The sequence below is a fragment of the Anopheles coluzzii genome, chromosome 2 (assembly GCF_943734685.1).
Source record: "Anopheles coluzzii chromosome 2, AcolN3, whole genome shotgun sequence".
In the NCBI taxonomy this organism is placed as follows: domain Eukaryota; kingdom Metazoa; phylum Arthropoda; class Insecta; order Diptera; family Culicidae; genus Anopheles; species Anopheles coluzzii.
The window spans coordinates 125,284,368-125,311,342 of NC_064670.1; the positions used below are offsets into that span (position 1 = coordinate 125,284,368).

Sequence of the window (26,975 nt, forward strand, 5' to 3'; positions counted from 1 at the left end):
TCACCACAGAGCGAAATGGAACGTTTAGCAAAAGATCAGTGATAATCGGCAGCATGATTGATGATAAATGGTTTAAAACACTCGGCATTGGAAGGAAATCGCTAAGTAGAAGATGACGGGAAATATTTGTATTTCTTTATCGTAATCGACCGCCGGAAATTATTCAAATGCTTATAGCTGAGATATCAAATGTTCGCCGTTAAACAGTCTGTGGAAAGCAAAGGGACGCTTTTAACTCACACACACACGCGCACACTCCCACATTCTTCGATCATGTGCTTTTTTCGTGGGTTTTTTTTTTTCTTGTGGTTTCGTGTCCGTTAATGGAATTTAAATCAACAACGGATCTATCTCACCCCTTCCCTCACAGCTAGAGCGTGGCAATACAAAACAAACAAACTAAGAGCAAACAAAGTGGAAAAGACGATTCGATAATAGTGAACACAGGCAAATAACGTAAAAGAACTTCAGCGAAGAACGAGCGATCCATACCCCAAAAACATTAAAGCTCGTGTAGTTTGAATTCGTTCGGAGAAGAAAGGCAGAAGAACAGAACGGGGAAAAAAGCCGTAGTGAAGTGACAAATTCGAGAAATAACTCAGAAAAAATCGGTAGTGTGGAGAGCGGAGGTAAAGCGTGATGACTACTTGAGCGTTGTTCTACCGCGCGTAGGTGATCGTATCATCGTGTTCAGTGTGCAGGAAATCAAGACGATCGCGCAATCAACATGACAGCCAGCGAAAGTCCCACGAAGTCATCGGTGCGGCTAGCAACGACAAACGCTTCCCATCATAGTGGCACCTCGTCCACTGCCACGGCAGCCAATGGGCCAACGTCTGGGACGGCGACAAGCAGTGGTGGCGGTGGCAGTGGAACGGTCATCACCAAGCAATGGTGGAAGGTGTGCTTTCTATACGGCGGCAATCAGGAGAAGTACTACCGGCAGATCTACGGTAAGGCCGCCTCGGAACGTTTGGCAGCTGCCAGTGCGAAGCAAATGGCAACCACCACCACTACACCAGAGAACGGATCTTCACCGATCGCCAGTGATAGCGAGCGCACCGGCGCGAATGGCTTAAGCACCGGTAAATCCTTTCCCACACTTCCAACCAAGAAACAATCGCCCTCGAATCGATTCCGTGCGTCACCCACGGGTGGTTCGGGATCGCCTGCACTGGTGGAAGATGGGTTTCACTTCCGGAAAGGATCACCGGTGATTAAGTCGGCCTCTTCACGCTCCAGTCTAGCGATGCCCAGTGTCCCGGCGGTTGGACCTGGGGAGCGTTCGGCGCGTGTTCCACCGAATGCACCGGTCGGAATCCTTCGCAAGCGCGTGACTGTGCTGGACGATTCGTTTCTGCTTGGAAATGGCGCTGAGCTGGCGTTCGGTTCCGAGCTGGAAGCGGAAGTGGACGAACAGCGATCGGATAGCGGCATTAACGTGGACGCCCGTCAACCGTCGCCTCCGGTGGTCGCAGAAGAGCAGCAGCAGCATCAGCAGAAGCAACACCGGCAACAGCAACGGCTCGAGTGCCACCGGCCAGGCATGCGCCGAACGTTCCACCTGAGCGGTGAGGAGCTGCGGCTGCTCAACTTTGACCACGAGCAGCAGCAAGACATTGCAGGCTCGCTGGCGTACGCTGCATCCTCCGCGAACGGTATCTCGACGTCTGCCCATCAGCAGCAAATTAGTGCCGCAAGCAATCCATCAACATCATCATCAACAACAGCAGCAACATCAGCGCCACCATCGTCATCTTCCACAGGGAACATGATGCGCCGTCCGCCAGCAAATGCCCCTGGGAACGCTGGCGGATCGTTAGCGGGAACACCGATTACAACGGGAGCTTCCGTCGTCGCCGTGTCGCCGGGCAACAATGAGTGAGTAAATATTTGTGGTCACCAGCGAGCCGACTGGTCGTACCGGCTAAATGAGAGCCGTCAGTGGTTCCCGCTAGAATCGTTCGGAAGAACGGTTGATGTTGGGGACTCAAACCAGTCAAACAAAACGCCTCCCGGCCGAGCGAGTGTTGTCCGCAGCCGGGCATTATGCATGCAAATGCGTTGCGGGAAGGGCAGAGTGTCATTATTTATGTGTTTATTTCAACCGAGATTGCAGCAGAGCGAAAGCTTTTCGCTGTATTGTTGCCACTGTATGCGCAACGCAAACAGTCCAATCGGTCGGAGGGAACGCAAGATTGTTGTTGTTTGTTTGCTGCAGCGTGGACAACGCTTATCCATTCTTCAGCTTTATCGAAAGGCTCTGAAAAGGTCTCAATACAAACGAAGCCAAGCCGTGCGTAAAATGTCTTCTGGTATGGTCAATGGGGGACACATCATCATCATCATTTGAACCCGATGCATTCCCACAGTGATGGAAAATAAAGGAGGTTCGTCGTCTACTCGCTTGGAGACACGTACAGGAATCCCCAATCGCGTCTCGCCAGCCACGCAAGCAAATGATAGTGATTACGAAAATTTAAATTTTCTCCCCAATTCCCAATTCCGTCGTTTGTCCCCCCTCCGCCATGGCTCCGCTAAATGCAGCAAATCTTAACCACTTTTCGTCCGCCCCGTACCGTACCGGCCGAGTTGCCTGTGGGACATTCGCGCGGCCCAGGCTTGTCTCTGACTGTGGTGCGTTTTTTTTGGGGTGTATATAAACTAAAAAAACGACACTACGCCACAAATTACACGAAAACGAGAATACTTCAAAAGTACAAGAAAATTGACCAATTTAAGTTGAGGGCAGAGGGGTCTTTTTTCTGCTTCTTCTGCTCGGATGACTGAATTCGCCTTTTCCGTTGCGCTTAATTTGCGCTGTGCGCTGTTGGACAGCACGAACACGAGGCGGGAATGTACGCCTCATAATTGCGCAAATCATAGGATTGTTCTTTCGCGTTCGTTTCTCACGTGCAGTGGTATCCTTTTTGGACCAATCAAAGCAAGTGGTGCGCCGCGTTTGTGTGGCGCGCGCGATTCATACGCGATCGCATCGCTGTGTGTTTGTGTTGCACTTTCTAATGTCTTGCGTAACGCTTGCCAAAAAAAAGAAAAACCTTCAAACAGACTCAAAATGTCGTTGTTTTGGTTCAGTAAACATGTGACTGGCGGCGGTGGGTTCTTCCACTACACATGACCTTCTCCTGCTGAAGTCTGAAGTCGTCACCAGCGCGCCTCACTGCATTGCCAATCAATGTGAATCGGGTAACGTTCAGGTTCCGGCCGACGGGTCGTAAATTTGGCAGCACCTCACATCGCAACCGGGGCCAGTTCGTCGACGCCTTGAAGGGTTTAATTTGGTGGCTCGAAATTTAATTAAATGAAATCCCTCTCCTCGGCCTCGCTCTCCCGGCGGTACGGTACAAAAGCAGCATATTCGAAAAAGCCGCCTGCTTCGATGCTTCGGTGAAAGGGAGCTTCGGGCCAGAGCTTGCTTGGATGTTGAACTCTGTGCGAGCGCGCTCAGTTGCTTGTGCATTTAGCCGGCTTGCTACCCGTTTCGATACACACAGTGCAATCGATTTTTGCGTGTGAGAAATGCCTTTTTTCTTGCTGCGTGAGGGGCAAATCCGGATTTTGTCAAATTAACTCTCCCCGCGTGTATGGGTAGCGAAAAAAAGGGAAAACACAATTAATGAGCTAGCGGCTGGCGAGTTGTTATATGTACATCGTTGGATTGGACGGGAACCGTTACTGGATTACGGACACATGTGCACAGGGCAACAAGTTAAATGGACCTGTTGTAAAGAAAAGGACGTTAAATATCTTTATCTGGCCGGTCTTTGCGATAAGAGTGTAATTGGACAATTCGCAATCCTTCCTGCGCCAATCTGTGTTGTGGCATTCAATTAGGGGAGGGCTCGAGAGGGTCTGAGAATGTCTCCGACCCCGGGACACGTTTATGAAAGCATTCTGATTGAAATATTTTATAATTAATTGCTTTGTTTCTGTTTCTTTTTCTCTCCCTCTCCGACTCTTTGCAGTGTGTCCTCGTCGCCGTTCGTTCCGTCAGTACAAATGTCGTATCCATACCAAAAATCCCATCATCAAACGCAGCAGCCGCAGCAGAACGGGCACCCGCAGCATCAGCTGATGCTGCAACAGCAACAGCAGGCTGATCATTCGCCCCATCATCATCATCATCATCATGTCCATCATGCGACCGCCCATGCCTACCCGTACGAGTTGGGGCGCAGTCCGCTGCGCAGCCCCCAATCGCCCCCCTTGTACAGTGGGAAACCGCCACCACCGCCACCCCAGTCCTACCACTCCTATCAGCAACCGCCCACAGCAGCCCATCCGCCCGTATCACTCTCGGGAGCTCCGGCAAGCATGCCGGGCATGATGCCAGGACAACAGCCACCCGGGATGACCCTTTCGCTTGGTGGTGGCGGTGGTGGAGGTGGCAGTGCGGGAGATTGCTTTATGTTGCCACCACTCCAACCTCAATCGCCCGACGGACTGTCGACAGTGACGAACACGAGCAGTACGGCCACGAATGCTCCCTCGGCACGCTCCGTCTACCCGCAGCATCATCAGCCGCCGTACCCCGCGATCGGATCGTCCCACCATCCGTTCCATTCGCCGGCATCGGCAGCCGCCCTGATCGGACCATCGATGCCACAGCACGCACAGCAGCAGCAGCAGCACCAAATGCAGCCTCACCACTACTCCTCGATGCATCTGCTTGGTCCGGCCGGTGGGCCACCGTCCTCCGTTGGGCCGGCCAGCATGGTCGGCATGATGGGACCGGGTGGACATGGTGGTGGTGGTGGTGGTGGTGTTGGCGGAGGAGCAGGTGGTATCGCAGGTGGAGTTGGCGGTGGACCGGGCGGCGGCATGGGCGGAGGTCATAACTACTCGCAGTCGGACGACGACAGTGGCTGCGCACTGGAGGAGTACACCTGGGTGCCGCCCGGGTTACGTCCGGATCAGGTACGTCCCATATATATATATTGCAAGTGTTTTTGTGTGCTCTCTTTGTGCAGTCGTTGCAGCGGTTTCTCCTTTCATTAACCCATCGATGCCAAACGAGAACAGTGTTAGGAGCATTCAAGCTGTCATCTTGAATAATGAGTTTAGGATTGAGAATGGTTTAAGCCGAGGAAAGCTGTGTTTCTTGACACAGAGAGAGGACCTATGACATTTCTAATATCCCGTTTCCACAAAGCTCCATGTCTCTTAGGAGGATAACACGGGGAAGGGACCATCTTTTCTCTCCCCATCGGTGGAGTAGTACCTGTGGTCATAGGAATTTAATAATTACACCCCTTGGCAGAAACACAACGCGTGTATGTGTGTGTGTGTGTGTGTGTGTGTGTGTGTGTGTGTGCGCAACCACACCGGGATCGCCCTTTGGATCGATCCGTTGTGTTTTCCCCCTTTTTCCTCTCTCCACTACCAGTTGCTTTTATTACACTCCCCTTCTCGGAGGGTCATCGCTTTTTGCCTGATGGGGGGGTCCGTAAGTAAGAAAAAAAACAACCCCAAGACGCGAAGCGAAAGAAAGAGAAAAGGAGCAACACAGCAACAACAGCAACAACAAAAAACGTTATAAATGGCAAGAAACTAGTTCGACAACGTAATAAATGCACTGCAGTGTAAAATTATGAGTGAACAGAGGAGTCGTGTGGTTGTGGAAAGGGTTGATATAAACGCCGTGTTGTTGTTGTGGTTGTGTGGTGTGGAGCCTTCACATCTCACCCTGAGCGCCGGGATATGGAGAGAGAGAGAGAGAGAGAGAGAGAGACAGCTCATCGTCGAGTGAGTGAAACTGTTTTCGCGCGTCCTTTTTGTTGATCGAAGCAGGCGAAGCAAGCGAAGAACGGAACAAAGTGCCCGTTTTATGTGCATTGCAAGTCTTTCGGTAAGTCCTTTTGGGGGTGAAATCGATTGGAGAGCGAATGCCTGATTGCATTCAGTGATAAGTGGCGGCAAATGATGCTTATAAAAAAGGCATCACAAAAAAACATGTCCTCTACTACAGAAGATGGGGGAGAATTCAATTAAAAAGCGTCTCCGCGCTAAGAATAGATGCGCCTGGCATCGCTTTTGATCTCTCTCGCTCTCTCTCTCTCTCTCTGTACACCCACGTCCCTACGTCCACGAGTTGGATAAAGTTGTTAAGTGGCAATGGAAATAAATTGTAGCATTCTCAAACCTGCTTTTGGAGCATTTTCTTTTTTAATCGAACTCTATTACGCCCTCGTGCAATAAGAACGCACATCTTTTCTGCCTCTCGGGTCGGGGCCGGGGCCGTGTGGCTTGAAACTTGTCCTTCCGTGGCGGCGTCTGGAAAGGTGTGCCTAGAGAATGTTTGCTCGAATTGCTCGCGAGGTTGGTTGGAGCCGGGTGTGTGGCAAAAGGTCCATCGGGGACATGGGTGACAAGTTGGTGGTGGTGGTGTGTGTTTCTTTTGCCTGCCAGCAAGGGAGAGCGAGGTGCATTAACCTCTCTAGAGACCAAGCACCGAAGGGACTTATCAGCCATGGTATTAAAGGGATGAATGAGTAAGGGAGCAAGGGGCTGGGAGAGAGGCAGGGAATTATAATTCCAGTTTTTTTGCATCTCGCCTCGCAGCGCCACCACCACCACCATCTCCTTACTAATTACGGGGCTCGGCCGTCAGCCGAAGTGTTATTGCTACCGGAGTTTGCCCGCTAGGGCCCTCCGTTCGCCCTGGCATGTGGTGTATCATCTGCTTCCGGTGCAACAGCAGCATCCTGCAATCCATCCATAACCCTTCCTTTCCTTCCACCCCCGTTTCTCAGCTCCATTTGTGAATTGTATGGCACTGTGTTGCATTCGGATCATGTTTTGGCTATCGGTGACTTCGATCTCACAAACTCCACCGTCCACTTGTGCCGTTGTAAGCTCGCTTTGGCCCGATTTGGCATTCGATCTCGATCGTAATCGGCTGCAAGGGGGGTGAAGGCACTGAGTGCCGTGCCGCGACATGTTTGCACGCGATTCTTTATTTATTGATGTGTGTTCTCTTCCCTCTATTTAGTTCCATGCCGCTTTGCGCCCTTGTGCAACACGCGAGATTACCATTACCTTCTTGGTTGGTGGTGGAAAGTTTGGTCCCCCACCCCCCTTCGGTCCCCCACCCCCTGAGCTCCCAGATTCTGTCGCCCCTTGTGGTGGTTGATCTAATCTAATGAATGTCTTCGGATTAGCAATGGCAGCTCGTAGAAACATGCAATCAGAGGGCTCACACACCGCTCGGCTGGGCGCAAAAAAGGCGCGACCGTCTCTCTAATGCACATCACAGGTGGGGACGAGAAGGAGGCGGAAGAGTAGGGATGGAGTTCTGGGTGGAAAGTTAATAAATAAAACCAACACTGCCGCGCAGCACAGCACCCCTTACTACACGAAACGGGTCCGGTTTCCTCCGCATCCTTTGATTATGGGGCGTCTTCCAATAACGACAAAAGAGAGAGAGAGAAAGAAAGAGAGAGAGAGAATGAGACCGTAAGACATAGTCCGAACAGCAAGAAAGAAGAGCGCAGCTAAAGGGGAAGGAATGAAGGAAGTAATTGGAAATATTTTTTAATCGTCCTCTGCTGCTCTCCTCCCCCCCCCCCATTTGGGGAAGGTTGGGAAGTGCATGGGGAGAGAGGGAAGGGTTGGGTAACCTATCAGTAGTAATTCATATGCAAATGGACGTAACGGGCGGCTGCTGGGTACGTGCATTGCTCATACACAGTGCCCTTCCTCCTTCCAGCTCCCAAGGGATCGGAATGTGCTCTGCGGTATGGAAGAGGTTCGATTATGGTTCGACGGTTCCCCCCCCCCCATCCCACCCATCATCGGTGGGACATGTTGGTGGCTTTTTTAATCACTCGTGTCGTTAAGCTGATCGAACACGTGGAACCGTTGCAGCCCTGTACAACTTCCCCCAGCCCCCGGGTTATCCTTTGTCGTATCATGTTTTTCCCCCACACTTACATACCACACACACCACACCGATAAGCGGTCCATTGATCCATCTGTGTCTGGGCGTCTGTTTTGTTAACATGTTCTCTTATCTTCCTGTGTCTCCTCCTGCAGGTCCATCTGTACTTTTCCGCCATCCCGGAAGATAAGGTCCCGTACGTAAACAGTATCGGCGAGCGGCATCGCGTTCGACAGCTGCTGCAGCAGCTTCCACCGCACGATAATGAGGTAAGTTGTGTCTCTGGGTATGGGAGGACGTTTTTTTTTGGAGGGCAACAGCACTAACGCGGCCACACAATTTCACCCACAGGTTCGCTACTGTCACTCGCTGACGGATGAGGAGCGCAAAGAGCTGAAGCTGTTCTCGGCCCAGCGCAAGCGAGAAGCGTTGGGACGCGGCACGGTCAAGCAGATAACGACCACCTTAATATGCGAACGGGTAAGTGTCCTTGGTTCTCTCTCTCTCTTTCTTAATTTATAATTAATTTCATGTTTCGTGTCTGCTTGTTGCGATTCGTACAGTGTGGCGAGTGTGCGTCTTCCGGCGACATGATGGTGTTTGCGTCACGGTTCGAGCCCAACACCTGCTGGCATCCGGCCTGCTTCGCCTGCTGCGTCTGCAAGGAGCTGCTGGTCGACTTGATCTACTTCCACCGGGAGAATCGGCTGTACTGTGGCCGGCATCATGCCGAAACGCTCAAACCACGTTGCTCCGCCTGTGATGAGGTACTGAAGGATGAGTGGATGGATTGCATTGGGGCTTTGGAAGGAGAGGACACTAATGCTAATGTTTTTCGTTTTTTTTTTAGATTATCCTGGCCGATGAGTGCACCGAAGCGGAAGGACGAGCGTGGCACATCAAACACTTTGCTTGTTTCGAGTGCGACAAACAGCTTGGTGGACAGAGGTAAGATGCCGTTTGTATAAAGGACCAAACACAACGACTAACATGAACCTTCTCTCTTTCCCTCCTTTTTAGGTACATTATGCGTGATGGGAAACCTTACTGTTTGCATTGCTTCGACGCCATGTTTGCGGAATACTGTGACTACTGCAGCGAACCGATCGGCGTCGATCAGGGCCAGATGAGCCACGATGGTCAGCACTGGCATGCGACGGATCAGTGTTTCGCCTGCAGCACCTGTCGCTGTTCGCTGCTCGGGCGTCCGTTCTTGCCGCGTCGGGGGGAAATCTATTGCTCAATTGCCTGCAGCAAGGGTGAGCCACCGACACCTTCCGACGGTTCACTACCGGCTGCGGCAGCTTTCCTGCACGGGAACGCCCGAAACAATCGAACGCTCGACGAGCAGCAGCAGCAGCAGCGTGACGATGCTCATCGAAGCTCACAGCCGTCCCACACTGCAGCCCGTTCGCCGGAACCGTTACGAAGTCCCGATCGAGGCACGGGACGCCTTTCACCTCCGCACACGGAAGTAAGCAACGGAGGGGAATCAACGATCGATGGCAACGGAAACGATGAGATGACGCTTTCCTGCTACACTGCAGCGACCAGCATCACGACGTCGATGTCGGCTGCGACGGGTAATACCAGTACGACACTTGCCACTACTGCCACCAACAACACGGCACCTGAGTCGGCCACACTGCACGCCACCGAGCACGAAGTACAAAGCCATGAGGCCGCCAGCACCGTCGGAAGCGATCGTGACCATCAACTGCGCAGTCCCGCTTTCAATGGGACGACAACGGACAACGGTACGGGGACGGCGGGTGGCGGTGTAGGCGACTCGAACCGGCACCGCATTCCGCAGTGTTCGCCAGAATTGAACCGACTGCTGCACAAAGATCGCAGTCGTCAACCGCTGGATCTAACCGACCTGGGGCACAGTTTGGAACAGCACTGGCAGTCGGAGCGTACGGGAAGTGAAACGATCTCGATCGCTACGGCTACTGCTACGGTAAGAACGCAGGTGACGGGACCGATTGCCGGTGGTAATGGAAATGGTCCGACCGGTGGTGGACCAATCCTAACGTCCTCAATGCCGGAGCTGAATCGATGTTTAGCGGCAGCGGGCTCGGGTGGATCGCCGAGCTTCAGTGGCACCAACAGTCCGACGCCGATGCCGATCGAGGACAGTGTCGTTGCGAATGGGGGCGACGATGCGGACGAACAGAACCAAAACGCCTCCGACGCGTCCCATTCGATCGTGGAGCTTCCGACGCCACCGCCAATAGGTAAATAGGTGGAAGCATACTCATTTGTATAGTATGATTGTTAATTTGTGTTTTATCATGCTTTTCAGTTATCAAGAAGGAAGTACGATTTGAGGGAGATTTCCAAGATTCGTTGCCCCGCACCAAGAGCTACTGCCAGCGGAACGGTGGACAGCGTAACCGGGCAGCCAAATCGTCCAAGCGGAGAACGGACTACGATCGCTACGAGCATGGATCTTCGTCCTCCTCCTCCCGCCGCCATCATCATTCGGTATCGCAGCAGCAGCAGCACGATCGCAGCGGCGGTGATCGTCACGGGTCTAGCTCCTCCGGCAGCAGACGATCACCTCGTCGCCGACGCCATACTTCCCGCGACGAGCCGAGCCACCACCATCAGCGGAGAAGCAGCTACGCATCGGATGACGATGAGCTGGCCGAGGACGAAACGGACAACTACCACCATCGGCGCCATCATCATTCGCATCAGCGCGAACAGCAGCGCCCGGTAGACGATTCGGATGCGCGCAGCGTCTGCTCTACCTGCTCCTCCAGCTCGTCCAGTGCCGATGACGATGTGTACGAGCTGCCCCTGCGCCGCACTTCATACGGTGGCACGAGGATACACTATATGCCAAACAACTCGCTGGCCTGCGCTAGAAAGCGGAAGCAGCTGCAGACGTCTTCCGGTGTCGCCGGTCAGCATTATGAGAAGGACAATAAGAATTGTATCATATCGTAGATAAGCATGGTTGTGAGTGTGTGCAAGTGTGCGTGTGTGTGTGTGTGTTGTGTTCATGTTCCAAAACTCTTTGTTACATATCTTTCTTGTCTGGTGGGGCTTTTCCCGCAACTAGGTTTACGATTTGAACGTGAAAGCAATATTAAAATAAAAAGTAAGCAAAGAATGGTCGAAGAAATGAATCGGTTTTATATTCACTATATCTTATTGCTATTTTACTATTTTAAAGAACGAGACTTTCCTTATTTAGCATAATATTTCAGTAAAATCATATTTACGTTAAGATTGTACGGCACAACCGCCAAAGCTCAACCGTTTCAAACTTCCGAAGCTTCCGTTTGTTTCCAATAGATGGCGTCCTCGCGGAATGAGCTTTCTTCATTCCGGCACAATTTTGTTGCTTGGGAACGGCACGGACTGACAGTTCGGTGTGAAAATTGCATGCATGCAACAGTTTGTTTACGTCGATGATTTTCGTGTTTTATTTTGCACGTAATTTGCGTTTAAAAGTACAGAAAAACCGTGTTCACACTTTCCAACGATCGTTTGCTACAGTGCAGCACTGTTTGGTGGACCGCAATTGGTCAAAGTTCGAGCCGTTCGTAGCTCCTTGTGTATCCCTAGCTTAACCTAGCTTATCGTGCGGCCCCCGGTTTCCCGCTACCGGCTAAAGGATTTCAAACTTATGGCCCTGAAGTTGGCCTAGTTAGCTCTTAGGTAAGTGGAGAATATTTGCCATTCTATAGCACAAGCAGGTCGCTCGTTCTTGCGCACTGGCTTCCTAAAGGACGTCCTCTTGTTTCACAAAACTAAACACACGGGATGTGTTGCTCACTTCTCGGGCAATTTGATAACGGGTTTGTGTGGTTCGTCCCAGTACAGCTCACAATGCTCGATTAGGATGCTTTCAGATCGTCGGAAGGCGCTGCTCATTCTACGTAGCATTTTCGGTGGCAGTTTGCGTACCAGCGCACAGGACGCCACAACCGGAGACTGCACCAAACGGCTCAATTTGTCCGCACTGTCGACCTGTGGTGGATAAGGAATCATCGTTAGTGTTCTGCGCTTATCTTTTCAAACACTTGTTACACCGTTACACTTACCCGTATAATGTAGATGTCGTGCTCGAGGCAGAACGCTTCCAGCAGCACCTCCTGCATGTGGCTACCACTCTCACCGTGGTCGTCGAACGGTGCCAGAAAGCAAAAATTGTACAACTCCGGATTGGCCGCCAAGCTGCGTACGGCACTGGCCAACCCAACGACTAACCGTTTATCCTCCAGCGCGCTCAACAGTGCCTTCCTTGCGCTCGATCCGATCCCAACCGTGTGGAAACCGTTCGACTCCATCGTCTTTCCTTCATCCGATGCCTTCAGGACCATGGTACGCTTGGACTGATGATTGCCAGACGTGGATGCCAGTTCGTCCACACACGCACAAGCACGTGATGCACCACCTTCTCTGGAATGCCGTCTACTTTCACCCTTCCACCCCAAGTAGTCCAAGCTCAAACGTGCGCGCGCTCTCCGTTGGGCAAGGTTGTGAAATGGCGCTGGATGATGGCCTACTACTTGGTGCTTGCAATTGCAACTCGTTCTCTAAACAAACGAGAAAGGTGCCGTTTGTTATCTTTGGCAAACACACTTCACACCCGTGCACAATTCGTCTTCAATTAGAAATGTCTATTCTGTTCGCTTTCGAAGTGGCCAAACACTTTCTAACTCGCGGACGAAACAAACACAAGCACGCGCGCCCACCCGACAAAGATTGCTACACTCTCGCGCTCTGTTCCGGTTGTTCGAAGCACAATGAATCAGCGTTTGCTGCGGCAAGGTACTTTTATGCCCGTAATACTAGGTCGCGATCGTCTCACCAACACACACACACGCCTCGTCGCGAGGGCACACTCGTTCGGAATTCGCGACGCCTGCTATATCCACTTTCCATGAATGAACTCTAATGCCAATGGGGGGGATGGTGTATTGCCGCACTTGCGCAATGGACAAGCATTTTTATCAGCTGTGGTGCGGGCGACCGTGCACCGAAACGGGTATGAACCTGTACGAACGTGAATCATTTGGAAAAAAGGGGTACATCTTCCCCGTTTTCGACCGGGAGGGCACGCCGTCCCAGAGAGGGGCTCGCATGAAGCTCGAATGATGCAACATATTCGTAGTTTTGCGGGCTTATTCTAGCGCATTTCGAAGGGGTCGCAAAGCGCCTGGGCATGTGATCGCGCTAACAGAAGAAAGTGCGCGAAAGAATGCAATGTTTGGATTGGAGCATCCTGTCAAACCCGTCTGTGAATGAAATTCCAATTGGAAAATGGAAGGACCCCTCCACGTGACACACACGATTGAACATGTGAAAACAGAATGGGAGTCCCAGAAAATTCCATCTGCTGTGTTTTTCTCGTTCCATTAGTGCCCTTTTTGTGCGGACTAAGTCCCATAAAAGAATGCCGATTTTTATATCACTGCGGCTGATAATGTACTCCCCGTAGCTGTTATCAGGAAATGAGGAAATAGCTCGACTGTTATCGGAATCAATCGCGACGTGCATTCTTTCTTTTATTATTGTCCCTATTGTTCCAAAAAAATTACAAAAAGGGGACGGTTTCGGGTTGGGTTGGTTTTCCTTTTTCGGAATCCCCCTAAATACTGTGACTAATGCTAATGGTATTGTGATATCTCATAGTCGAAGCACGCCCACAGAAAGGAGAAGGCGCATGTGATTATGAATTTCATTCACAAAAGTTGTCTCGTTTGCTTTATTACACATGTTTAGTTGGGGGTTTAATGTATAAACCTACATTATATGCTGTAGTAACATAAACGGTAGCAGTAGTGTAGCACTCTAGTGATGGTTGTAGTAGTGGTGCCTATAACGACACGCACACACACACACACTCTCCGGCGTTAATGTTGTAATGTTCTTGTAACTGTTGTAAAAACACTGTGTTTGTAACACTGCCGCGTCCATTTCCATCATCTCCATCGCACTAATAGTTCTTGGTCCCTTAAGTCTGTTGATCACTCGCGCAGCACAACGATTTATCGACGGTAGATTTCACTTGCACCGTGATTTCGCACCGTAGTAAAATCAAACCGCATTATAGCAAACGATCAGACAGTTTCAGTTCTTCATGCACATGCACACGTTTTCTCGCTCACTTTTTCTGTTCCGTCGGAACCGTTCCAACCGCTTCGCCATCCATTCGCAGGCAAACGGATCAGAAGGAGCAGCTCGGACATGAGTCTCCTCTCCGCGGGACACTTTGACTGGTCGTCAAGGTGTTTTTTCAGCTTTGTTGTGTTTTCTCAGTAGGCATTGGTCACTGAGGACAGTGCAGGTGGCGAGGGTTACTTTTCTGGTAGCTTAACGATTGGCTTGATTGGAGCTTCCCAGTGCTCCTCGCAGTAGTCGACGAGCTGGTCCTCCACGTCGGTGATGGTTTCCGTCCGTCCCTCGGACCAACTCTTTTGCAGCAAGGCACAGGACTCAACGCGTGGCGTCCCGAGCATGCGGCTTAACTTTTCTGCACTATCAACCTGCAATGAGAAGGCAAATGGGAACGATTGTTAGAGTATTGCTAAACATTGTTTTCATTTTGCATCATTACAGTGACACACACTCCGGTGCGAAAATAGAACCCATCGAAGCGCATCGTAATGAAGAGTGACGGGGGCGCGGCGGCCAAGCGTGTCGAGCGAGCGACTGAACCTACCTTAATTATGTAAATATCATGCTCGAAACAGAACGCCTCCAGCAGCACCTGATGCATGTGGTTGGCCGGATTGCCCGAGGCGGCCAGAAAGCAGAAGAGAAAATCCTCCGGCGTCTTCGAGAGTGCGTTTATCGATTCCGACAATCCGACAATGGCACGGTCCTCCCGGCTTGCGGCAACCAGCGCCCGGCGGACGGTGGCCCCGATCGGTTCCACCATCATCATGCCACCGTCGACGCCACCGCCACCGCCACCACCACCAACGTTCTCTTTGCCGGTGGTCGTCGAATCGAGGAACAGGTTCGCCAACTTGGCGTCAATGTCACCACCCTCAATCGCGCTGCTAATGCTGCTGGTACGGATCTTGGTCGCTATCACCATTTTGTCTGCTTTGTTTGTTATCACCACCGTTTCACACTTGGTAGCCGTTATTGCGTAATTCAAGCGCTTGTTTGCGGAGTTTGTGTCTCGCACACGGATATATGGATTTGGCACGCGCTAATAGCGTAGAAAGGGCACACACACACGTCACTGTTTGAGTGTAATAGTCGGCGTCAAACACGAAACACGGCCCTGAGCGAAAACGTTACACGTTGCTTGCTGAATGTAAAATACACGAAGCAAAGTCGGCTGCGCATGCTTTTATAGACACCATCCCCACTCGCGCAAGGGCGGCGCACGAACGACAAACGACGAACGCGAACGAATGCGCGAGCACACAAACGAAGCCGACGAACAAACCCCACACTAAGGGTGGGTTCTGATGAGGTCGTGGCTGAGTTTGGGACAGGTTTCGCGCTTTGCCCCGAGCCCTCCCCCGGTGCGTGTGCTTAGGGTGAGCTGGGAAAAACCAGACGAACCGTAGCGACAAACGCATCCGACGGGGAGTTTTGGGGTGTGCAACTGCACCCCTACGAACCGGTAGAAAATCCGCCTTTCATGGAAAAATTGGACCACCGATCGATGGAAACTTTATTCGATAACTTGTTTCAATTGGTTGTCGTCCTTGGACGCGTAAAGGATACACGGAACGGGTACCGGAATGTCAAGCCATTCCGGATCTTTCGTTCTACCTGTCGAAAGCAAACTGGAAACTGGGCTATTGTCTGGCATGGCGGTCAGAGACACGTCATTTTACGTCAATGGCCGCTCTCCACGGCGACCTTTGATCGTGAGGAAAGCCAAAGATGCTTGACCAAAGTTCGGCATCGATCGTACGGCCTTTTTGAACAGTCAAATATTTGAATGGCTTGAGCTCTTCATGCGTTTCTCCATGCGTTTGCAAGTCATCGTACGCCTATTTGGGGAGTCGTGTAGTTTCATGTTTCACAAATCCGGTTACGGCATCCATCGATCGTGTTCCGTTCGGCATGAATGAAACCGTCGCGGATGGGTTCGCGGATCATGAGTCGTTGCTGGGGGAAGCCACCACATTTCTGGAAGACTTGCTTCCAAGTTCCCTTCTTTATTTTAGTATTTTACAGTACCGGGCTTGCATTAAAAATATTTCCAAATTTCTCAGAATTATAATACTGCGCAAGGGATCTCCCGCATTGGGGATACCCCAGCGGTTGAAATCAAGAAACGCTACCGACAACACAAACAAGTTTTCGCGCAATACTATTAATATAAGCCGTTCAGCAGGCATATCGGCTGCTTGTTTGTTTGTTATTTTGTTAGTCTTGGAGAGTGAACGATAATTCGAAACTAGATTACATTTGTTTTTGTGTCTGCAGAATTGTTTGCTAGAAGTAAGGCGCAGAACTGGTTGTTGTGTGATGGTTGATACTTTTCTCTCGACACAACAACAAACAGAACGCCTGGTTCCCTCACAACGGGGTTGCGCAGCAGACATTAGCAAAATTACTGTGTTTTAACGTATGGGCCGCGGTTGCTTCGGCAAGAAAAACACCACATCACACACGCAAACAATTAATCTCGTTCTTTTCCCTTTCCTTATCTCGCTAGACGCTGCTGCGACGAGAAGAAGCGTGGAGTGGAAGGCACACATAACAACAAAAAAACATGTCACAGATCGCGCGTCACGCGAGCAGAAGCCAGATGAATGGCGCTGGCCTTGTCGACGTCGTCGTCCGGGGCTGGCAGCGTACTTTCCACACCAACACAGCGGCAGCCGTTAAATTTCGCACCACAGATGCTGTGTCGGCGGCCCACGGCGGCATTACAAACACTACTTCGAACCATCGTTGGAACCTTCGTCGTTACAGCCGTACTACGGATCGATATGATGATGGTGGATTCGGTAGGTTCGAATCGTCGCGTGTTGCTCCCGGCAAACCATCGGATGCTACTGGCCAGTAAGTAAGCCATCGCGATCCTAATTGGAAATCAAGATTGCTAATTAAAAGCTAACAACAATGACAGGGGCACAACAATGTTGGATGTTCGATGGAAAGTTTGGAATAAGTAGTACAGCAGCAACAGGAAGAGTGTAATTAGCAGGATCGTGAGCTGTTCGTTTGAGGCGATCGGTATGCGAGGATCGTTCCATAACGATCGCGAAATGATGGATTGCAGCATTAGGGCTTTATTTTGCGCAGCTATTAGGAAAATATGGCTTTTATGCTCTGCCACAAGGAAACCTGATTTACCGTTTTACTTTACTCGAAGCAGGTCATTGGACAATGTCCTAGAATAGCGCATTAAACTGCTAGTATATAGTCGTGCCGAAGAGGGCTCGTCTTTCATGTATCAACTAATAATAGGACGTCACAGCACACAGCACAAATCATCGATTGTGTATGCGCAGTTGATTGTTTATTTCTACGATGCCATGGGCACATCGAACCTGCTGACCATCTCCCTTCGGCGATCGAAACCAATTGGGCGCGTAAATTGGTCAGTACGCGTATACGTCAACCCAACCGGGACTCATGTTGCACTAGACGGGTCCGCCGTAGGGTGATGTGGGAAACGCGAAAAGAACAACCAACTCGACAAATTCTATTTTTAGCATATTGAAATGTTTTGACACCCTCCGCGTATCGGTTGAACCCCGGGTGGTTGCCCAGCAGTTGCTAGGTGGTTTAATGTTTTGAACGATCAAATCAAACCCCCGCGCCCCTCTCATCCCGCCTATCTCAAAGTGGCCTTCTTCTGTCGTGCACCTTCTATGAGGGGAAAACATGATTGCTTTGCCGTGTTCTGGTGACCGGTTCAAGGTCCGGAATGGTCCCGTGGAACCATTTTCGCGGTAAAGCACTGCAAGAACATGAAAACATTCGCTGCGAAAGAACATTATTGCTGGAACGGATCGATGCACCGTTATTATTGTAACGATGGTGCTGTGGATGTCCCCGATTTCACTTTCGTCGTATTGGCTTTGCAAAACCGCGCCACCGTTTGCGGCGGAGTCCACGTGAGTGGTGATTGCGTATCATGCGACATGTGATCGTCGGACGCGCAAAAGTAAGCCATTTGGCATTGTTACTGTGTGTCGTCTGCCGTCGCACATATAATTAGCACATTTTATGTGAAGGTAAAGCCAGGGAATCGTTAAAACAAAACGTGAAACAAATAGTTACCCTAAACTTTACGCTTGTATGCGCTCCCTTAAAGGGTCCGCCCAACGGTCATTCAACAGAGAACAGAGCATCCAATTTCCTCCAAGACACGTAACGATCGCGTAATATGTGATAGTGATCGCGTATGACCGTTCTCCGATCACCTTTCCTCTCCGAAGGGGGGGGGGGGGGGCAATACCCCCTCGGTGGTGGAAGAAACGCGACACCTTCTCCAAAACCGTCACCGGTTGCTGAGGTGATCGCACGCACTGATAGCATCGGGCCGACCGATATGCCGTTATGCTTGGCAACGGCAGGCAAAAGGCTACCGAAAAGGGTTTGCCGAACCTCCGCAATCATATCTTCCAGCTATACAGTAAAGATCAACTACCTTTGATCATACAACCGAGTGATACGTGGCTACGTGACCGCGATACCGTCGCGGCCCCGGGGAGGACGGCAGGATAAGGGCGGTTTGGTGCGAATCTTGCTGACCGCAGCTAGTTCAGGGTGGTCCGAAATGTTGCGTACGCGCAGCATAAATCGCGCTGTTTTGTCGCCTCTCCACTGTTCCCACACCGGTTGGGACGTGGGACGTGATCGTTGGAGCGTGCACATATGGAGATGACCCAACCGAAGGACATACCCGTACGGCGGCGGCGGTGGTTGCCAATTGTCGATCATTCGTTTAGGTTCGCGTTTTCATTCCCTCCACTGCTGTGCTGTAATAACGGTCAAGGGCAATGAATATACGGCTGTGCACGTGCACGCTGCTAAAAAGTTCACGGAGGGTCGGGTTTTTACGGTAGGCAATTTAAAAATGCTTGCAAAAACTCAACCTCTCTTCTGCTGCGTTTTGAATGTTTGCTTTTCTCAACCATTTTTCTTCACCTTTCTCGCAGAAACAGGAATGCGCCCTCAACAACATTGTACGCGAACAGCGGCGGGAAGGATTCGGATGTGATAAGCGTGCGTGGAAAGATCTTATCAAACACGGTGCTATCGCGACAGCACATGACGCCGGAAATCGCACTGCACCTCATAACGCCCGATTGTGCCATCTACCATCAACCCGTCGGCGCCGGCCACCACAACAGCGACAACAGTGGCGCCGATACCGGTTTCTCCGCGGATCCGTTTTGGGGATTTTTCTGGCCCGGAGGTCAAGCGCTAACGAGGTGAGAAAGAGAGCGAAAGAGTGCAGGAGAGCCCAGTTCGTTTGATCACAATCTCACCGCGTTCCCCCTATCGTACAGGTTTATTCTTGACACGGGACACGTTTTCCGCGGGAAGACGGTGCTGGAGGTGGGATGCGGCTGTGGCGCTTCCGCGATCGCTGCCCTGCTGGTGGGAGCTACCCGTGTCATAGCAAACGACATCGATCCAGGTGTGATAATTTGCTCAGGAATTGCAAAACTGTTTATTTACTTCTCGGGCTTATTCTAATCTGCCATGTCTTTCAGTCGCATTGCAGGCCACACTACTGAACGCGGAGCGGAATGGGATCACGGGTAATCGGTTGGTGGTTAGCAGCGATAACCTTATCGGCCAAGGCGCCGACGAAACCCACCAAACAGTGGACCGGTGCGAAGTGGTGCTAATAGGCGACCTGTTTTACGATACAGAGATAGCAGCTGATCTCCATCCCTGGATACAGCGACTGGCACGTGCTGGGGCGGAGGTAAGAGAGGATATGTCGTCGGTGCCGGTGATTAGCGGCGCAATTTACTGCAATGCCAAAGATTGTGGCCCATTGTGCATTGGTGAAAGCGAGGGTGCGAATATTTCATCACATTATTTCGCTTCTTTTTCGGTACAGATTTATATCGGCGATCCCGGACGGCACGGTATTACCGAAACGGGTGTACTAAGCCAAATGGAACTGCGCGCTCGGTACGAACTACCTGCGAATGTTTGCCTGGAAAATAGTGGATTTTCCCATGCCAATGTATGGCAGTTTCGTTTACCCAGCGATGAGGCGTGACACAGGGAAGTGGGCCGCGTTGGACATTCCTGTTTTCGGGTAAGCTTATCTTGGTGGGGTGGTGGGTGTGTTAAAATGTGTCGAAGGTGTCGTCGTATCACTAATTAGCAACATTGCTTGGAGTTTAAACGACTTACCACTATCATCGTCGTAGATATGATATGAGAATGTACCAGCGAGTTGCAATAATGTTATCTTCTGTAGTATCTCTTATCGAATGGCAAGCATTAATCGGGAGAGATATACCATATAAGTCAATGTCGAACGAAAAGCAACAATGAATTGTGCTTTTACGGCTATCAATTTTCAGTGTCAAGCAATAGGCGCAAGTCATCTTGTCTTTTTTGGTCAAATGGAAAGCAAATTGCGCTTTACAAGATGGTTGTTGTTTTTCTGGAATAATTTGGTGTAGAGAGAAATTCGTTTTTACACAACAGTTGGTTACAGCAGGTTCATTAAAATGAATTTTCTGGCAAAAAGCTAGCTCTTTTATTGCGTTTACTGTGTAAAACGCATGAATTATTTATATTAACTGGTCGTCTTCTCTATGTTCAACGGAAAACATACGCCGTAATTGCAAATTTCTTATTAAGAAAAGCATCGGACTGTTTTCCTGTTATCGTTTTCGTAACCGGATTGTGTAACGACCATTTTGAACGCAACCCGTGGCATCCAATCTCGACGAAATGTTTGACGAGCAAAACAAATGTGCTTATCGTACACATCGATTTGACGTTTGTGGTCCTGCTGTCAAAAACGCTCGCTCTGGCCAGTACTGACACGAGAGCAAAGGAGCGTTTCATCATCTTTTTCACCTAGTGACTGTGTTTCTGTGCAATTTCGTGCCTTTCCGTTCGGTGGTGTTGAAACATCGCAAGAAAAACTGAACCACCGAGCCACCAGTCGTCGCAGTTTTCGGTTGTTGAACAGTGGAAATGAGCACAACACCCGAAGGAAGGGCCGTAATTGCTGCAACAGAAGAATGAAGGTGGTGAAGCGAACGTGCTGAAAGCGGAAGAGGCACCAGACGACCAGTCAGTCATACGATCCTTGTCTCTTTGTCGACCTTGAAAAAACGTGTGTGTCCGTGCGTTCACGGGGGGAAGAAACAGTGAGTTTCCTCGGGTCCTGCACCACATAAAGACCGCCGTACGGGTGCAGTGAATCAGCTGTGTGTATGTGTGTGACCGTGCGTGCGTGAGTGTTAGTGGGTTGTGTGCGATAGTGTGTGAAACAGAAAGGCGGCAGTGCGGCGAGCCCCCCTTTTTTTCTAAACAAGCATCGAAACTTGCAGGGCGCAGCAAGATGTGCAATATGTTAACTTTCTCGAAGCACAGTGAGCAAGTGGCAACTACTAATACATACGAAATCCGCACCTCGTACGGGTTTACGTCATATCTGACCGCCCTTATCAGTCGCTAGATGGGACGGTGTGTTGTGTGGTGGCAGCAGTGGTAGCCGTTTTTTTGTAGCAGTCCGGATCGTCGCAGCAACGCACGCAGCAACGAAACAAGGCGCAAGCAAATTAACGCGCACTAGCACCCCTGCCGAACGACCGCACCAAGCAGCGCCGTAGCCAGAAGGCCAGGTCAGGAGAAACAGCACGAGTAAACGAAGCAACCGACGGTCGCTGTGCGAGTTAGCAACAGCGAAGACAGCAGCAGCAGCAGCAGCATCACAATCCGCAATCGCCTGCTTCGCTTGTTTTGCAGTGTCTTTCGGTGAAACCGGATGTATGGCAGGACAGGACGGCGACTCCGCGTAGTTGCACAGAACAACGCGCCCGGAAGTGAATCGTTACTCGGTTGATATCCGCGCTGTATATAATGTATATACCTTTCTTCCTTCCGCAATCCTTTTTCTGCCTTACTTCCGTTGCTTTACTGAACACCCGACCGTCTGCATAGAAGGCGTGAACGTTTTCCCCCCGCAAAAAGAACAACCACCTAACTCCGCTCGTTACTGGATCCAGGATCCGGTTCAAACGAGTCATCAGCACACGTACCAGCAGCGCTGACGAACATTCACGATTTTTGTTTTTCACGGGCAGCTCGCACTCGTGACCATATGTTTAATGGAACAGTAGTCTAAGGGTAGTAATATTAATTGCTGATCGCAAAGAGACCCCTGCAGCGCGCAGCGTTCATCACACAAGTTTGAACTGTGCACGACGCCACAAGTGCTGTAGAGAGTTGAGTCAGTGTGCAGAATATTCCCACGAAATGGCATCATCGCTGAAGAACCACAAGACGGCTGCGGCCGCCGCAGCAGCAACGGCCGGAGCAGCCGGTGCCGGAAAGGGCAACTTCGGATGGTTGGCCCACGTAAAGTACGAACATCTGGTGGCCGGAATCTCCGGTGGTGTAACCTCGACCCTGCTGCTGCACCCGCTGGATCTGATCAAGATCCGATTTGCCGTCAACGATGGGCGAACCGCCTCGGTGCCACAGTATCGAGGGTTGACCAGCGCGTTCATGACCATTTTCCGGCAAGAAGGCTTCCGTGGACTGTACAAAGGAGTCACGCCGAACATGTGGGGCTCTGGCAGCGCGTGGGGCTTCTATTTTATGTTGTAAGTAGCAAGCGCGGGACGGGTAGGGGTCTCGTAACAAATCACTAAATGCGCATCTTTGCATTGCAGCTACAATACGATTAAGACATGGATTCAGGATGGAAACACGGCTCAACCCCTGGGACCTACGCTGCACATGCTGGCCGCAGCCGAAGCGGGTGTTCTAACGCTTGCCATGACCAACCCAATCTGGGTGGTGAAGACGAGGCTGTGTCTGCAGTGCAATGAGCGAGCCGGCAGCAGTACCGGTTATGCCGGTATGGTTGATGGGCTTACCAAGATCTACCGCACCGAGGGCATCCGAGGATTGTACAGGGTAAGTCAAGCAGAGGTTTCGAGGCACATTGCCGAAAGTCAGCTAACGATGCGCCTCTTTTCGTGCAGGGTTTCGTACCGGGAATGTTTGGCGTATCGCACGGAGCGCTCCAGTTCATGACATACGAGGAAATGAAGAACAAATACAACCAGCACCGCAAACGACCGATCGACGCCAAACTGGTAACAGTTCTCCCTGTCGTGGCTGCCCGCGACGGGAGTTGTGTCCGCCTGCCACGATTACTAATGCATCCCCTTGTTTCTTTTCATGTTGGCCGTTCCCGGTGCAGACGACATCCGAGTACTTGACGTTTGCCGCCGTGTCGAAGCTAATCGCAGCCGCCGGTACCTATCCGTACCAAGTAATCCGGGCGCGCTTGCAGGATCAGAATCATAGCTATAAGGGCACCTGGGATTGTGTGAAGCTGACATGGAGGTACGAACGGGTGTCAGGGTTCTATAAAGGGCTGATGCCGTATCTAGTGCACGTAACGCCCAACATTTGCCTAGTGATGTTGATCTATGAGAAGTTTACCAACCACTAAGAAAGGAAAGGCGCGTTGCTGTGCAGCCCAATCTTTTAAGACACTCTCCTCTCCCACATACCGCGCCGGATACACAATCGATCCGGTACGGTTTCCTCGCCTTCCCCTCGGCTTCCCGTTCACTGCAGGATGAGGTCGGTTTACTCCATTCCCGCTCTCGAGAGAACACCCGTTCTGCTCGAGAATTCTCCTCACAATCCACCCCTGCACGTGTGGCCTGCTCTCACGGCTCTGATACGATGCTCGTTTAGCGTGTAAGTCGTTTCCAATTCCATCGTCACTAACGTGTTGTGTGCGTTCTGTGTGTGCGCGTGTGTGCGCGTGTGTGCCATTGGCACATCAGCATCGCACATCTATTTATTTGTATCTCTCTCGTTGGCCCCCGTCCATTGGGGGGCGGTCAAGGTGTAGTGTTAGGACGTGTGGAAGCAGCAGCTCTTTGCATCAGTAATTATTATTACTATTACGATTGTTGTTATGATTAACGTTATTATTAGTTGTATGTTTAGAGCAACTTTTATAAAAACAAACACCACTTATATACACAAACCCTTACCATTCACACCTTAAAAATCCCGGAACATCGCGGGTATTTCCGAAACATAAACAAGCAGTTATACTTAAAGCCAATTCTGTCGATGATTTTGCAAACGCTCTACGTAATGGAAATTTTATAGTTATTTCGTGTAAACGTTGAAAAGGATTCAAAATCGCTGCAATTCGTTTTATTCGCAAGGTCCCGTATTGTGTAATCAAAAACCACACCATGTGTTTCGTTGTCATTTGCGTTGTTATCTTCTGGTGTGATAAATTGATTAGCACAGTGTATCAAGTGGTGTGAGATTACTATTTCGGTTGTCAGAGCAATGGCCGTCTTATCTTGTCACGAATTGGTTGGTTCGTCAGCGGCTTGTGAAAGCGAATCTAAAGCGTAGGAACTGGAATGTTGTGTCCACTTTGAGCTGTGCTCTCAACGACGAACGTGTCAAGTGGAAAACTCAATATAGACAGGAGGAGCATCATGATGCTTAAGCTGTAGCCGTGTCAATACCAAGACAAGATTCATAGCGCGCTGTAACGGCAAACACAACTTGAACGCTGAAGAAAAGTATGAAACTTAATGTCGCTTAGAAATTAGATAGTGTGTACACAAGAATGTTACATCCACAGCAAGAGTAGCTACTACTTAAGGAAAACTTCAAGAGAGAAAGGGGCAACGACATGTACTCTAGTATACACGATCGAAAAACAAATCAAAACAATTCAACAATTATATAAAAATGGAGAAACAGCCCAACACAATTGGATTATCTAAAATGATGAACATTTACTTAAAAATAGTAAGACGGAATAAGGATGATTAGCAGCAGATTAGAAGTACAGCAGCACTTTGAATAATTTCGCTTCAGTGTAAGTCATTTGCATTTCTGAACGTCCGTTCTTCCGTGGTTATCAGTCGCCCAGTGGCTCTGCTCGGTCACCGGCCGACCGATAATGGGTAGATTTCTTTTGGCAAGCGATTCGAGGGCGAGCAAAGCAAGCAAATACGCCGCCAATTCACGTGAAAGATGAACAACAATTTAACAATACAATAGTGTGTTATGAATTGGAATTGCGCCGCAGGCATGAAATTATGGTGGAAGCGAAAAACACCGAGAGCGATAAGAAAACCTCAAATCTTTGTATGTAAAATCGGGTGCTTGTGTGAAGAGAGATGAGAAAATGCAATAACTGAACCGTGGGCAATGCAAGCAAAATATTAAAACTCCAGAGCAGCAGAATGAAAAACAAACGCAATTTTACATCCAAATCAAAGCAATAAACAAGATGAAGCAATCCGGTACACGAACTTAGCCAGCAATAGGACGCTTCTGCGAATGGTTTGGGATGTGTGACAAGGCGAGATTACAAAGCGTGTGCAAATAACTGTAAGCGCCGATAAAGATGTAAGGTGTTCTGTATGGGCCTTTTTCTATGTTCATCTACAATACTAAGGGTATCCTTTCTTTTCCCGGTTTTTCCACTTCTTTGTCTGTAATGTTTTTATACCTCTGTTTTACTTTTGTATGGGTAGTGGAAAAAAAAGAATGAACTGAAAATGATTTGATGATAATGGTGAAGTAGTCTATTTCAAAATGAATAAAAATCTGCAATTTATATGTGCTCTTGAGCATAAAAACAATCTTCAGTAACAAAACAAACAAACAAAAATCACAGAAATTGTATACCAAAAAAAAGTAATGTTTTCCTTTTCTCTGATCTTTCTTTCTCCATCTCAGATTTGAGTCGTGGCGCGGATTCTATAAAGGTCTCGGTCCGAACCTGACCCGGGTCATCCCGGCGACGATGGTTACGTTTGTAACGTACGAAAAAGTATCACACTATCTGTTGGAAAGAAGCAAGGCCAGGAGCATAACGCACTAAACAGGGAACGGAAAGAAAGTGTCGTCTTTTGTGCTCACTCTTCGGGTCGGTTAAAGTATGGTTAACGTGTTAATTATGCCAGCTTAGGCAGCTATGCAGCTACTATGCAGTTTATCCTTAAGCAATGTTATATATTACTGCACAAAGTGAGGCGAGACGAGACCACACGACGATGAAGCTTGCCATTGGTCGTTCGTCTACAAAGTTACCAAAAATTATCCCGTACACCATGTGTCTAGAAAGACAAGCAGCATATCGTGCTTCTAGTTCCTTTATTTCATAGTTCCTTTCAAAGTAAGCAGACAGCTGATACGCTGAACCGGTGCTATCTTATGTCCCGGTCTAGCTTTCCCAGTACAGGACGATTTCGAAAGCGCCAAAAAGCGTTTCCCCTGAACACACAGTTGCGTTCTCTACTTCGCTACATACCATGCCATACACCGGGCGGGCACATCACATCAATCGGCTGACGGATATTGTCTTAACAGTTTTGAGCATTTCGTACATTCGACGAAGGAATATGACTTCAAGGTATAAATTTCAAGGTACAGTATAACGTCGTCAGTATAAGACAACTGGACATGGCCTGCATGTGGATGTTTTAGCATACAATGGACAACAGCAAAGCGTTCGTCTACGATGCAGAAGATGTCGCGATCGCGAAACGCATCTTGGCAACAAGAACAGTATAGGAAATATACTTCCTCGCGTAGGAATGTTAGATTATAAATGCATTATATTTTCCTTGTGCATAAGAAGCATGTGTGACCCAAAGTCCGAAGTGATATCACAATTCAACAATTATGGCATCACCGAGAATAGAATTCTGTTGCTCGATGACACACCAATACTGTGCTAAACTGTGCCGGTAGTATCATTCAGGGACGCGGATGCGCACTAGACGCCCTTGGTGTCAGAGATTTGCCAATCTGTAACTCTGACAGTGCACTTGACACGCAAGGGGATACAGTGATTTGTGGCAAATCTTTGTCTGTACCAAAGTTTAGTGCAATATCGCTGACAGAAATT

General features: G+C 49.8%; 5 protein-coding genes across 5 annotated transcripts; 3 read left to right on the top strand and 2 right to left on the bottom strand.

Moving 5' to 3' along the window:
- The first annotated feature begins 455 nt into the window (after nucleotides 1-455).
- LOC120961497 (protein prickle) lies at nucleotides 456-11,033 on the top strand. The gene is made up of 8 exons (XM_040385229.2): nucleotides 456-1,881; nucleotides 3,987-4,938; nucleotides 8,056-8,169; nucleotides 8,252-8,380; nucleotides 8,464-8,667; nucleotides 8,751-8,848; nucleotides 8,921-10,137; nucleotides 10,206-11,033. The coding sequence occupies exons 1-8, from the start codon at nucleotides 728-730 to the stop codon at nucleotides 10,853-10,855; spliced, it is 4,518 nt and encodes a 1,505-aa protein (XP_040241163.2). The 5' UTR covers nucleotides 456-727; the 3' UTR covers nucleotides 10,856-11,033.
- Nucleotides 11,034-11,130: 97 nt separating this feature from the next.
- On the top strand, nucleotides 11,131-19,738 carry LOC120961502 (uncharacterized). Its single transcript, XM_040385243.2, has 5 exons — nucleotides 11,131-11,572; nucleotides 16,551-16,900; nucleotides 19,009-19,284; nucleotides 19,363-19,493; nucleotides 19,581-19,738. Exons 2-5 carry the CDS (start codon nucleotides 16,608-16,610, stop codon nucleotides 19,619-19,621), a joined length of 741 nt encoding a protein of 246 aa, XP_040241177.2. The 5' UTR covers nucleotides 11,131-11,572; nucleotides 16,551-16,607; the 3' UTR covers nucleotides 19,622-19,738.
- On the bottom strand, nucleotides 11,320-12,780 carry LOC120961504 (uncharacterized). The gene is made up of 2 exons (XM_040385245.2): nucleotides 11,959-12,780; nucleotides 11,320-11,884 (listed from the first exon to the last, which is right to left on the bottom strand). Exons 1-2 carry the CDS (start codon nucleotides 12,235-12,237, stop codon nucleotides 11,687-11,689), a joined length of 477 nt encoding a protein of 158 aa, XP_040241179.2. The 5' UTR covers nucleotides 12,238-12,780; the 3' UTR covers nucleotides 11,320-11,686.
- LOC120961503 (uncharacterized) lies at nucleotides 13,590-15,319 on the bottom strand. The gene is made up of 2 exons (XM_040385244.2): nucleotides 14,583-15,319; nucleotides 13,590-14,406 (listed from the first exon to the last, which is right to left on the bottom strand). Exons 1-2 carry the CDS (start codon nucleotides 14,961-14,963, stop codon nucleotides 14,218-14,220), a joined length of 570 nt encoding a protein of 189 aa, XP_040241178.2. The 5' UTR covers nucleotides 14,964-15,319; the 3' UTR covers nucleotides 13,590-14,217.
- A 1,107-nt stretch (nucleotides 19,739-20,845) lies between the features above and the next one.
- Nucleotides 20,846-26,676, top strand: LOC120961501 (mitochondrial folate transporter/carrier). Its single transcript, XM_049607650.1, has 5 exons — nucleotides 20,846-22,662; nucleotides 22,732-22,978; nucleotides 23,047-23,160; nucleotides 23,268-23,413; nucleotides 25,802-26,676. Exons 1-5 carry the CDS (start codon nucleotides 22,313-22,315, stop codon nucleotides 25,944-25,946), a joined length of 1,002 nt encoding a protein of 333 aa, XP_049463607.1. The 5' UTR covers nucleotides 20,846-22,312; the 3' UTR covers nucleotides 25,947-26,676.
- The last annotated feature ends 299 nt before the right edge of the window (nucleotides 26,677-26,975 follow it).